This window comes from Bubalus kerabau, chromosome 3, assembly GCF_029407905.1.
Source record: "Bubalus kerabau isolate K-KA32 ecotype Philippines breed swamp buffalo chromosome 3, PCC_UOA_SB_1v2, whole genome shotgun sequence".
Lineage (NCBI taxonomy): Eukaryota > Metazoa > Chordata > Mammalia > Artiodactyla > Bovidae > Bubalus > Bubalus kerabau.
In genome coordinates, this window is record NC_073626.1 from 47,866,235 (window position 1) to 47,881,044 (window position 14,810).

Here is a 14,810-nt window from a genome sequence, read left to right on the forward strand (position 1 = left end):
TTATGGTGGCTATGAAAACTCAGAATCTACAGTCTAAAGCTATGCTTCTATTATGGGAGGCAGGGGGTGGAGTGGCCATGGTCATGGCAAATGTCAGTGGAGAAATACAACAAATCAAGTATGCACAATGGACTCTCAAAATGCAATAACTGTTTAATGGTTTTAGGAGAAATTTATATTCCAAGTTATAAGCATCTAAAATAAACATCATAGTGTTTAAACAAAAGAAATTTATATTCCAAGTTATAAGTATATATAAAACAAAAGTTACAATGTTTAAACAGTTAAAGTAGAAAAACTCAGAAGAAATCATTTCTAGAAGTTTCCATTGTAGATTTTTATTATAGATCCCTTAAATGCACTGCTCTGCGCTTTCAAATTTTCAGAAGATGTGAACCCATAAGTTACTCACTTTAATAGGGAAAAGGAAGATGACAACAAGACTATAACAAGGAAAAGAACCATGTAGGGCTCAAATGTCACTGAGAATTCACATTGTCAAAAAGTTTTACATTCTACCATATCTGCATTACCAACAACATACCATTTTTTGCCCAGAGAAAAATCAATTTCACACACTCACACATGAGTATGATCAGACTCTAACATTTTAGTTTATAATCTTTTTCTTCCTAATGCATTAACATCTCTAAATGAATAGAAAGTTGCTTATATCCTAGAAATATAATAAAATCTTACCTAACAACAATAACAAGAAAACTTTATATTCATTATGGTTTGAGAAAACATGCTAACGAACAGGAAAATGAATCATTTTCTACTATTCAAAATCATGCCACATAAAGTATCTAACTCACACAATCAATGAAGTTTAGAAATGTGCTTTACTCACTGGACTTTCAGACAATGAATTCTATGTTTTTCTAGAGCAGGTCCAACCCTGCTTCATTCAAGAAGTGGAACAACAACGACTCCCAAGATGATGAAAAAACATTCCCTATGCTCTTCCATTTACACTTGTACATTAATACATAATAACCATATTTCAATTATGAACCTCAAAATATGTTTTAATCAATGTCATTTTATTTGCACTGAAAATGAAGAAACAGATGAACTCTGTAAGTTAAATTCAAGCTCACATGCTATCTGCTTTCTATTTATTGCTTTGAAAGTACTGAAGCAACACCCGGTGGAAAAAATAATCCATCCTACTCACAAATCCAGGTATTTCACACGCTGTCTCCCGATTGTTCTGCTCTGGGTCACAGTAGATTCGTAGCTTTTGGACTTCAAACTGGAAACACAAAACCAGCCAAGTTAAAGTTGAGGCCCAAACAAACTGCTTTATAAAAAGCAACTCAGACACACAGAAGCAGTCACTGTAGTCAGCAATAATGTGACACAGACCAAAGCACTTCTCTTTGATAACAATAAAATAAATAACAAAAACATAAAATTTGAATTCTTGACATATAGCATAAAGATGTGATGCAGTGTAACTTCCAAGGAAAACTTTCGTAGCACCAAACACAAATCTCTGGTTTCCTTGGAAAACCCCAGTGGTACTTATGTAGCATCCTTGTATTAAGAGCTCCTCTAGAAAGCATTTCCTGGGCCACTGAAAAGCTTCCCCAGGCTTTCTGTGTTCACCCCACATCTCTCCACAGCCCTGATTGCACAGAAGAGGCTCAAGAAACCATCTTTGGTTTCCAAGATTTAGTTGTTGGCACAGAGAGCTGTGTGATGAGTAAACCCAGCACCTATTACTATTTAAATATTTACTACAATTTGACATTAATACACAGAGACCATAATCATACATCGGAATATGACACCATCTTCTCTTAATAGAAACAGGGTGAGAAAAACATACCTTTTCAAATAAAGGATTTTTCAAGACAGGGCTTGAAATACACACCTCTCAACCCATAATAGATATGCTAGTTTAAAAGAATGCCAAAACAGTCACGGGTTTGCTTATGAAAATCCTGACACACATTACTCTAATTTTATCCTCACAGCTGCAAAGAAATTTTTATAACTGCCACTCACAACTTTAATCATATTATCTTTTCCAAATTCATGATACAATCTATGTTTCTCCTGGGAAATATGAAATTAATGTTTCATAAAAACATAGAATTCTACCATGCACTCAGGAGAACATATTTCTAAGAATTATTTTATTAAGTCTGATTTTTCATTTTCATACATACACACAAACATACAATTTCACTAATGAACTGACCACTTTTTGATTAAGTCCCTTAAAGGAACTAAGTTAAATACAATTAAATGTGATAAATACTATCACTAAAGCTCCATTTTATAGGATGCAAAAAGCAAATCATTTTTACTCACTTGGACAGTTTCTTCTTTCCCAGAGTATTTTCCAATTTGGGTTTGCCCACTGATGAAGATCCCTAACACTGGATGTAATGGCTTGGTTTCAATTTGTTGATCATCAATATACAGAGTTACATCTTGTTCTGTTACTAAAAGACGAATCTGATGCCAGCCTTCATCAAATAATGTCTATAGGAAGGGAATACAGGAGATTCAGATAAATAGCCTGGAGACAAGGATTGAGAAGATGCAAGAAAGGTTTAACAAGGACCTAGAAGAAATAAAAGAGAGTCAATATATAATGAATAATGCAATAAATGAAATTAAAAACACTCTGGAGGCAACAAATAGTAGAATAACAGAGGCAGAAGATAGGATTAGTGAATTACAAGATAGAATGGTAGAAATAAATGAATCAGAGAGGATAAAAGAAAAACGAATTAAAAGAAATGAGGACAATCTCAGAGACCTCCAGGACAATATTAAACGCTACAACATTCGAATCATAGGGGTCCCAGAAGAAGAAGACAAAAAGAAAGACCATGAGAAAATACTTGAGGAGATAATAGTTGAAAACTTCCCTAAAATGGGGAAGGAAATAATCACCCAAGTCCAAGAAACCCAGAGAGGCCCAAACAGGATAAACCCAAGGCGAAACACCCCAAGACACATATTAATCAAATTAACAAAGATCAAACACAAAGAACAAATATTAAAAGCAGCAAGGGAAAAACAACAAATATCACACAAGGGAATACCCATAAGGATAACAGCTGATCTTTCAATAGAAACTCTTCAAGCCAGGAGGGAATGGCAAGACATACTTAAAGTGATGAAAGAAAATAACCTACAGCCCAGATTATCGTACCCAGCAAGGATCTCATTCAAATATGAAGGAGAAATCAAAAGCTTTTCAGACAAGCAAAAGCTGAGAGAATTCTGCACCACCAAACCAGCTCTCCAACAAATACTAAAGGATCTTCTTTAGACAGGAAACACAAAAACGGTGTATAAATTCGAACCCAAAACAATAAAGTAAATGGCAACAGGATCATACTTATCAGTAATTACCTTAAACATAAATGGGTTGAATGCCCCAACCAAAAGACAAAGACTGGCTGAATGGATACAAAAACAAGACCCCTACATATGTTGTCTACAAGAGACCCACCTCAAAACAGGGGACACATACAGACTGAAAGTGAAGGGCTGGAAAAAGGTTTTCCATGCAAAGAGGGACCAAAAGAAAGCAGGAGTAGCAATATTCATATCAGATAAAATAGACTTTAAAACAAAGGCTGTGAAAAGAGACAAAGAAGGTCACTACATAATGATCAAAGGATCAATCCAAGAAGAAGCTATAACAATTATAAATATATATGCACCCAACATGGGAGCACCGCAGTATGTAAGACAAATGCTAACAAGTATGAAAGGGGAAATTAACAATAACACAAGAATAGTGGGAGACTTTAATACCCCACTCACACCTATGGATAGATCAACTAAACAGAAAATTAACAAGGAAACACAAACTTTAAATGATACAATAGACCAGTTAGACCTAATTGATATCTATAGGACATTTCACCCCAAAACAATGAATTTCACCTTTTTCTCAAGCGCACATGGAACCTTCTCCAGGATAGATCACATTCTGGGCCATAAATCTAGCCTCGGTAAATTCAAAAAAATAGAAATCATTCCAAGCATCTTTTCTGACCACAATGCAGTAAGATTAGATCTCAATTACAGGAGAAAAACTATTAAAAATTCCAACATATGGAGGCTGAACAACACGCTGCTGAATAACCAACAAATCACAGAAGAAATCAAAAAAGAAATCAAAATTTGCATAAAAACGAATGAAAATGCAAACACAACAACCCCAAACCTGTGGGACACTGTAAAAGCAGTCCTAAGGGGAAAGTTCATAGCAATACAGGCATACCTCAAGAAACAAGAAAAAAGTAAAATAAATAACCTAACTCTACACCTAAAGCAACTAGAAAAGGAAGAAATGAAGAACCCCAGGGTTAGTAGAAGGAAAGAAATCTTAAAAATTAGAGCAGAAATAAATGTAAAAGAAACAAAAGAAACCATAGCAAAAATCAACAAAGCCAAAAGCTGGTTCTTTGAAAGGATAAATAAAATTGACAAACCATTAGCCAGACTCATCAAGAAACAAAGGGAGAAAAATCAAATCAATAAAATTAGAAATGAAAATGGAGAGATCACAACAGACAACACAGAAATACAAAGGATAATAAGAGAGTACTATCAACAATTATATGCCAATAAAATGGACAACGTGGAAGAAATGGACAAATTCTTAGAAAAGTACAACTTTCCAAAACTGGATCAGGAAGAAATAGAAAATCTTAACAGACCCATCACAAGCACGGAAATTGAAACTGTAATCAAAAATCTTCCAGCAAACAAAAGCCCAGGTCCAGACGGCTTCACAGCTGAATTCTACCAAAAATTTAGAGAAGAGCTAACACCTATCCTACTCAAACTCTTCCAGAAAATTGCAGAGGAAGGTAAACTTCCAAACTCATTCTATGAGGCCACCATCACCCTAATACCAAAACCTGACAAAGATCCCCAAAAAAAGAAAACTACAGGCCAATATCACTGATGAACATAGATGCAAAAATCCTTAATAAAATTCTAGCAATCAGAATCCAACAACGCATTAAAAAGATCATACACCATGACCAAGTGGGCTTTATCCCAGGGATGCAAGGATTCTTCAATATCCGCAAATCAATCAACGTAATACACCACATTAACAAATTGAAAAATAAAAACCATATGACTATCTCAATAGATGCAGAGAAAGCCTTTGACAAAATTCAATATCCATTTATGATAAAAACTCTCCAGAAAGCAGGAATAGAAGGAACATACCTCAACATAATAAAAGCTATATATGACAAACCCACAGCAAACATTATCCTCAATGGTGAAAAATTGAAAGCATTTCCTTGAAAGTGAGGAACAAGACAAGGGTGTCCACTTTCACCATTACTATTCAACATAGTTTTGGAAGTTTTGGCCACAGCAATCAGAGCAGAAAAAGAAATAAAAGGAATCCAAATTGGAAAAAAAGAAGTATAACTCTCACTATTTGCAGATGACATGATCCTCTACATAGAAAACCCTAAAGACTCCACCAGAAAATTACTAGAACTAATCAATGAATATAGTAAAGTTGCAGGATATAAAATCAACACACAGAAATCCCTTGCATTCCTATACACTAATAATGAGAAAACAGAAAGAGAAATTAAGGAAACAATTCCATTCACCATTGCAACAAAAAGAATAAAATACTTAGGAATATATCTACCTAAAGAAACTAAAGACCTATATATAGAAAACTATTAAACACTGATGAAAGAAATCAAAGAGGACCCTAATAGATGGAGAAATATACCATGTTCATGTATTGGAAGAATCAATATAGTGAAAATGAGTATACTACCCAAAGCAATTCATAGATTCAATGCAATCCCTATCAAGCTACCAACAGTATTCTTCACAGAGCTAGAACAAATAATTTCACAATTTGTATGAAAATACAAAAAACCTCGAATAGCCAAAGCGATCTTGAGAAAGAAGAATGGAACTGGAGGAATCAACCTGCCTGACTTCAGGCTCTCCTACAAAGCCACAGTCATCAAGACAGTATGGTACTGGCACAAAGACAGAAATATAGATCAATGGAACAAAATAGAAAGCCCAGAGATAAATCCATGCACATATGGACACCTTATCTTTGACAAAGGAGGCAGGAGTATAGAATGGATTAAAGACAATCTCTTTAACAAGTGGTGCTGGGAAAACTGGTCAACCACTTGTAAAAGAATGAAACTAGAGCACTTTCTAACACCATACACAAAAATAAACTCAAAATGGATTAAAGATCTAAACGTAAGACCAGAAACTATAAAACTCCTAGAGGAGAACATAGGCAAAACACTCTCTGACATACATCACAGCAGGATCCTCTATGACCCACCTCCCAGAATATTGGAAATAAAAACAAAAATAAACAAATGGGACCTAATTAAACTTAAAAGCTTCTGCACAACAAAGGAAACTATTAGCAAGGTGAAAAGACAGCCTTCAGAATGGGAGAAAATAATAGCAAATGAAGCAACTGACAAACAACTAATCTCAAAAATATACAAGCAACTCCTACAGCTCAACGTCAGAAAAATAAATGACCCAATCAAAAAATGGGCCAAAGAACTAAATAGACATTTATCCAAAGAAGACATATAGATGGCTAACAAACACATGAAAAGATGCTCAACATCACTCATTATCAGAGAAATGCAAATCAAAACCACTATGAGGTACCATTTCACACCAGTCAGAATGGCTGCGATCCAAAAGTCTACAAGCAATAAATGCTGGAGAGGGTGCAGAGAAAAGGGAACCCTCTTACACTGTTGGTAGGAATGCAAACTAGTACAGCCACTATGGAGAACAGTGTGGAGATTCCTTAAAAAACTGGAAATAGAACTGCCTTATGATCCAGCAATCCCACTGCTGGGCATACACACTGAGGAAACCAGAAGGGAAAGAGACACGTGTACCCCAATGTTCATCGCAGCACTGTTTATAATAGCCAGGACATGGAAGCAACCTAGATGTCCATCAGCAGATGAATGGATAAGAAAGCTGTGGTACATATACACAATGGAGTATTACTCAGCCATTAAAAAGAATACATTTGAATCAGTTCTAATGAGGTGGATGAAACTGGAGCCTATTATACAGAGTGAAGTAAGCCAGAAAGAAAAACACCAATACAGTAATACAGTATACTAATGCATATATATGGAATTTAGAAAGATGGTAACAATAACCCTGTGTACGAGACAGCAAAAGAGACACTGATGTATAGAACAGTCTTATGGACTCTGTGGGAGAGGGAGAGGGTGGGAAGATTTGGGAGAATGGCATTGAAACATGTAAAATATCATGTATGAAACGAGTTGCCAGTCCAGGTTCAATGCACGATACTGGATGCTTGGGGCTAGTGCACTGGGATGACCCAGAGGGATGGTATGGGGAGGGAGGAGGGAGGAAGGTTCAGGATGGGGAACACATGTATACCTGTGGCGGATTCATTTTGATATTTGGCAAAACTAATACAATTTTGTAAAGTTTAAAAATAAAATAAAATTAAAAAAAAATTTTCCAGACAGAATAAAAAATAAATAAATAAATAAAATAAAAAACATACCACAAAAAAAAAAAAGAGAATTCCTAACAATCTTGTATTTGCTTTGTCTCTATTTTTTAGTCATCAACCATAAATCAATACCACACAGATTGGCTGTATCATATTCTAACTCACCCTGACCCGAGCTGGGTCCCAAAGGCCAATACCCACCAATCACTTTATTAATTCCTACATGAGTTTCCGTCACACATTCCGAAGTATCTAGACCAAAGTATTTGTGAAAACAACTCCCTCAAGGTCACAGATAAGTTCCTAAAGTCCAATTCAAGTAGGACTCTCATCCTACATACTTCATGGCATTTTGTATCATGTAACTAGTCCGTTCACTTGGACAGTCTCCCCCAAACCTTCTCCTGATCTCCATGAAATGATATTAATAATATCCTCAGTTTTTAAACCACAGCAAGCACCCTTACCTCCTTCTCCTTACCTCAGTTGCCATACCAGGTAGATGCAAAATTCCAGCCAGGATGTGTTTAAGCACAACTCAGATTCACTTCTCCATTGCCCTTCTCATTGTCATAATTTAGGCTCACAGGTATCTTGCTTTGTTTGAATAATTTTTAAATACATCTCAATCCCTGTCCCTTCCCTCTCCAAGCCAACCTTCTTCCCTCTACTAGAAGTAATCTCATGCCCCCATCTTAATAATTTCTGTATTCCTAGGACCAAGCCCAATTCCAGGAAAGAGTCAAAGGTATTCTTTATGAAAGAAGAGAAAGGAGCAGAGGAGAGAGCTGCTTAGATCCTGACAGGACAGTGATCAAGACTTTTTGATGGAATTCCATCACTGACTGAACGAAATGTAAAACCGTGTGTACAGTTCCCAGGTCCATGTTTACATATACAATACAAGTTTGAACTTATACCTGGCTCACTTTTTGTGTGCATGAGTATCTTATACTCGAAACACAGGGGGCACCACATTCTATGCTCTAAATGAAAACCCTGCACTTTACTACACGTGACTCCTTAGTAATGAACCAAGATTTCCGTGTCCTCTCTCTCCATCAAAATCCTATACATCCTTCAAACCCCATTCCAGAAACCAACTCATTTATGAAGACTTGCCTACATTTCGTATTGAAATCCACTTTTTCTTCCACATTCCAATAACATTTTTCATTTCTATGGGATACCAGAAGCACTGAATATTGCATTAAAAATAAGTTAGTTTAGGTGAGAAACATGCCATATTCATTTGTCACTTCTTACAGAAATCAGCACATCATCTTTAATGAAAATGGCAGACAACAATGTTTTAAATTTATTCTTCTCACCAAATGAAGAAATTGCAAAAAATGCATAGTTCCATGTACAGCCTTTTATATTTCCTAAATTATGTAACATACTATTAGACTGTTATAATAATAATCAAAATGTAATTGCTTTTATCATGATATCTGTATTATGAACACATTTGACTTGGAAAATACACTTTTACTTTTAGTTTATATATTTTATTAAATATATGTTTCTTCAGGGGATATAAACTGTCCCCCTAATAAATGCGAATTCTATGTCATTATCTACCTGTATTTAATGTTCTGATAAATGTGACTTTACTTCAATATCCTGTAGGACATAGCAGTATAAAGCAGACCAATATGGACTTTGAAACTGACCAGACCTAAATTAAATTCCTGATGTCACAACTTAACTAGAACTTAATATCCTTGAACATTTTTTTTTCTGTAAAATAAGAGCAATAGTGCCTTCCTTGGGTGGTTATTATAATTAAATATTCCTGGCACTTAGAAACAAGCACTGAAAATATGATTTTCCCCACCCCATAATCTCACACAAATTAAGACAGATTTTCACTAAAATTGAGTTGCCATATGATCCACGCCTGGTTATATATCCAGACAATATACTATACTTCAGACAAAACTATACTTCAAAAAGATACATGCATCCCTATGTTCATAGCAGCACTATTTACAATAGCCAAGACATAGAAACAACTTAATTGTTCATCAACAGATGAATGCACAAAGAAGATGTTATATATGTATATGTATGTTTTATATATATAATAGAATGCTACTCAGCCATAAAAAGAATGAAGTAATGCCATCTGCAGCAACATGGGTTAGATGATCATACTAACTGAAGCAAGCCATAAAGAGAAAGACAAACACAGTGTGATATCACTGATATCTGGAATCTAAAATAGGACACAGATGAACTGATTTAAGAAACAGAAACAGGCTCACAGACATAGAGGACAAAACTGTGGCTGGCAAGAAGGAGAGGGTGGGGGTGGAGCATGAGTCTGGGATTAGTAGATGCAGACTGTTACATGTGCAATGGATAAAGAACAAGGTCCTTCCCACTGTACAGCAGAGAGTATTATATTCAATATCCTGTGAGAAACCATAATGGACAAGAATATGAAAAAGAATAACATATACGTATAAGTGAATCATTCTGCTGTACACCAGAAACTAACATAACACTGCAAATCAACTATACTCCAATAATTAAAAAAAATACTAATTTTCTTCCTTTGCTGCTTTTATTCTGTAAGCAAAATTACATTATGAAATCAATATCTTTTCAGTCATGTTAAATTATGGCTCTCCTCTCCCAAAACACGTCAGCTTGATGCTAATTCCCCATGAATACCACAATCATACACAGGCGTCTTTACCTTAACTCGAGGGTCAGCAAAGGTGACCACTTGTGAGCCATTAATGATGCTGGTTGTTGTAAATAATAATGTTTTATCCACTCCGTTTAAGGTAACTGCTATTTGTGGCCTTCCATCAATGGTTAAAATTCTCCATAAATCCCACATTTTCTTGACCTTAAATCTCTGAGTGGAGACAAATACGTATGATGGAGGAAGACCTTCTGGGAAAACATTGCTGGAAAAAGAAGACTGTGTATAAGCTTAAAGAATTCTCAACATGCCTGCAGATTTATCAAGAAAAAACTGTATCAACATACAACATTATGGGGGGATGGGAGAGAGGTTCAAAAGGGAGGGGATATCTGTATACATATAGCTGATTCACTTTATTGTACAGCAGAAACTACCACACTGTAAAGCGATTATGTTTCCCTGGTGACTCAAACGGTAAAGAATCTGCCTGAAGTGAGGTAGACCAGGGTTCAATCCCTGGGGAGGGAAGATGCCCTGGATAAGGAATGGCAATCCACCCCAGTATTCTTACCTGAAGAATACCATGGACAGAGGAGACTGGTGGGCTACAGTTCACAGGGTCACAAAGAATTGGACACAACTGAGTAACTAACACACACAAAAATAATAAAATAAAATAGAAAAATACATATAACATTTACCTTGTGAATTCTGATAAATCAACTTTTGATGTTATTTCATATCCTTTAATCTTTGTTGGTGAAAGCTGAACTCTCTTCTTAGCCTTTTTCTTTATACCCAAGCCTAAAAGAATATCAAACCCCTTCTCATCACGTGCTGCCACGGGAATTCGTGTTGGACAGACAGATTCTATGAAGGAAAAGGCGTAAAAGTTGATTAATCATGGGTTACTTCAACAAAAAAGAAAATTAAGGGAGGAATAAAGAACGTAGAATTCTAAAATCTCTATATGCACACAAATGTATATAAATATATTTCTGAGAAACGTTTTTGTTTTGTTTTCACGGTGTTTTTGTTACTTGACAATGGAGTCTTAACTGTCTTCTTTCTCCCTAAAAGGGGATGAAATGTAAGACGAATATTTGTTCATGAACTGTTTTAAGGGCAACACTGCTGAAGTTTACACTTCACTATTGTGACTAAGAAGCAATGGAACACCTGGCCTGCGGTAGAGGCGGGCTGGAGCAGGGTTTCTGCTTCTCATCCAGGATTGTCCGAGAGTCACACACCCTTGGATACTGCTCTTGAACTTCTTGGATCCGGGAGATGAACTCTGATTGCTTTCTTGCTTTCCCAGCATTTGAGAGGTAAGAAAAAACATGTGTGTTGCTCCTTATACTCTTTCCAGGTCTAGCAGTTTATAATCTTACAGTTCAAATGTCGTTGGTTCTCTCACTCTGGAAAAAACTTAACTGTGGGTCTTTTCTGTTCATGGAAATTCTTCAAATGGGCCTATTATCTCATCTATGATTAATCAGATTATATATTCTATTAATCACATTCATAAATGAATAAAGACTTTTTCCTTAAGAAGAGTCATTAAGGTTTGCATTATACAGTCATCTATATAAATTATAAAAATGTGATGTGCTTTTCAATTATCTGGGAAACTAGTGTCTCAAATTATGTGGAAAATTCTGTACAGTTGAAATGCTATTAAGCTGTTATACTGTAGGAATGTTGCAATATTTTCAGATTCTTCCAAGGCCATCATACAATATACACACTGAGCCTGACTGCTTATATTTTATAGAGCAGCTAACAGAATATAAATAGAAGAACCTCCACAAAATGTGCTTTAAGATAATCATTCTCCTGAAAAACATTAAAGAGAGGGAACAGTATCATATTTATCCTATAATAAAAAGTAATGAGATGGATTTTATTAGGTCAATAATACTGTCATGACGTGTAGCATAGAATACTGAAATTAATTAAAGCTTTGTTATAAATAAAATTAGATGTATTCCTGAGACAATATGGATATTTGCATCTTCAGGTCTGAGGATGCTGAGTTGTTTTTTAGCTTGCTTGTTTGTTTCCTTTTTGTTTTTGCTTTGTTTGGCTGCAGTTGTCTGTTTATTTGTTTTGGCCACACAGCGCAGCATGTGGGATCTTTGTTGCTGACCAGGGATCAAACTTACGCTCTGGCAGAAGCTTGGTGTCTTAACTACTAGACAGCCAGGGAAGTCCTGGGTTTTTGCTATTTAAATAGCTTTATTGAGGTAAATTGATATACAATAAATCAAACATAAAGTTTACAATCTGATTAGTTTTGACACATGTGTATACCTGTGAAACCATCTCCCCCGACAAAGCAACGAACATGTGCATCAGCCTCAAAAGTTTCCTTACGTTCCCTGCAATCTGTTCCTGACACCATTCACTATCCCGATCCCATCCGCATTCTCAGGCACCACTGATACGTCTTCTGTCACTACAAATAAGTTTGAATTTCATATAATTCTATAGCAATGGAAGCGTATTGTAAGTCCTCTTTCTTGTCTGGCTTCTTTCATGCAGCATGATTATTTTAGATCCACTCTGGCTGTTGTTTCAGTAGTTCATTCTTTTTGGATGCTAATTATTGTCCATTGTATGGATATATCACAATTATCTACACGCTTGAGATGGACATTTGTATCATTAATATTAGAAATATTGGAAATAAAATTAAGTTTTGATATAAATAGAATTAGATGTATTCCTGGGAAGGGAAGGGTATTTTCCTCTCAGATGAGAGGTTGCTGAGTTTTGAAGGACCTAATCAATCACATCCTTCTTCCTCTAGGAAGCTTAGCGCTAACTGATGAGAAGATACAGAAACTGTGCAAGCAGAAAGTGCTGGTTAGGGGTGTGAACCACTAAGTCTGATGAGACAGTGAACTGTAATTAACCACCCCTGCCTGGCAGCCCAGCAGGACTAATTCATTCCCCAGCCACCTGAGAAACAGGACTTGCCCCTAAGTTCACATAGGATCCACAGAGAAAATGGAGCTCCAGCTTCACAAACCTGTCCATCCAAAAAGAAAAAGCTAAAGGGACTTTGCCAACATGACCGTCTACTTTTCTCAGATGCCCTTATCTGAAGACGCATTTTCTCATCAGTGGTAAGGAGTCAAAGAAAGTGGAGAAAGGTCAATCTATATACTCATTGCAGCACTGCTTTTAATTCAAAAGAATGAGAACTCCCCAAAAAACTTTGCCTGTACCTAGACAAAAGCCAACTCAAGTGAACTTTGAGCAGAGAAGTGACAAATTAGACTTCACTATTAAACCATCTTTACATTTAGAAATAATCCATGTTCTGACAAATATTAATCTTTTACTACATTACTGAATTAATTTGTCTTTTCACCTCTACTTAAAACTGAGATTTCTTATCATTTAAAAACTCATTTTAATGTAAAATCAAAAACAACTTATCAAAAGAAGAGCTAGTCTACCTGAAGCTCCTCCATATGAAAACACAAGAAGCAGGGAATAAATGTGGTAGTAATGCTGTATTCAGTTCAGTTCAGTTCAGTAACTCAGTCGTGTCCAGCTCTTTGCGACCCCATGAACTGCAACACGCCAGGCCTCCCTGTCCATCACCAACTCCCAGAATTCACTCAGACTCATGTCCATCAAGTCGGTGATGCCATCCAGCCATCTCATCCTCTGTCGTCCCCTTCTCCTCCTGCCCCCAATCCCTCCCAGCATCAGAGTCTTTTCCAATGAGTCAACTCTTCGCATGAGGTAGCCAAAGTATTGGAGTTTCAGCTTTAGCATCAGTCCTTCCAATGAACTCCCAGGACTGATCTCCTTCAGAATGGACTGGTTGGATCTCCTTGCAGTCCAAGGGACTCTCAAGAGTCTTATCCAACACCACAGTTCAAAAGCATCAACTCTTAGGCACTCAGCTTTCTTCACAGTCCAACTCTCACATCCATACATGACCACAGGAAAAACCATAGCCTTGACTAGATGGACCTTTGTTGGCAAAGTAATATCTCTGCTTTTGAATATGCTATCTAGGTTGGTCATAACTTTCCTTCTAAGGAGTAAATGTCTTTTAATTTCATGGCCGCAATCACCATCTGTAGTGATTTTGGAGCCCAGAAAAATAAAGTCTGACACTGTTTCCACTGTTTCCCCATCTATTTCCCATGAAGTGATGGGACCAGATGCCATGATCTTCGCTTTCTGAACGTTGAGCTTTAAGCCAACTTTTTCACTCTCGTCTTTCACTTTCATCAAGAGGCTTTTTAGTTCCTCTTCACTCTCTGCCATAAGGGTGGTGTCATCTGCGTATCTGAGGTTATTGATATTTCTCCTGGCAATCTTGATTCCAGCTTGTGCTTCTTGCAGCCCAGCGTTTCTCATGATGTACTCTGCATAGAAGTTAAATAAGCAGGGTGACAATATACAGCCTTGACGTACTCCTTTTCCTATTTGGAACCAGTCTGTTGTTCCATGTCCAGTTCTAACTGTTGCTTCCTGACCTGCATATAGGTTTCTCAAGAGGCAGGTCAGGTGGTCTGGTATTCCCATCTCTTTCAGAATTTTCCACAGTTGATTGTGATCCACACAGTCAAAGGCTTTGGCATAATCAATAAAGCAGAA

General features: G+C 36.5%; 1 protein-coding gene across 1 annotated transcript in view; it reads right to left on the bottom strand.

Moving 5' to 3' along the window:
* Positions 1-14,810, bottom strand: part of COL21A1 (collagen type XXI alpha 1 chain) — a 251,131-nt gene that overhangs the window by 129,961 nt on the left and 106,360 nt on the right. Inside the window, exons 4-7 of the mRNA XM_055571783.1 lie at positions 10,886-11,054; positions 10,230-10,446; positions 2,326-2,499; positions 1,181-1,258 (exon numbers count right to left, since the gene is read on the bottom strand). Of these exons, the coding sequence (XP_055427758.1) occupies positions 1,181-1,258; positions 2,326-2,499; positions 10,230-10,446; positions 10,886-11,054 (638 nt within the window). The remainder of the gene's footprint in view (positions 1-1,180; positions 1,259-2,325; positions 2,500-10,229; positions 10,447-10,885; positions 11,055-14,810) is intronic.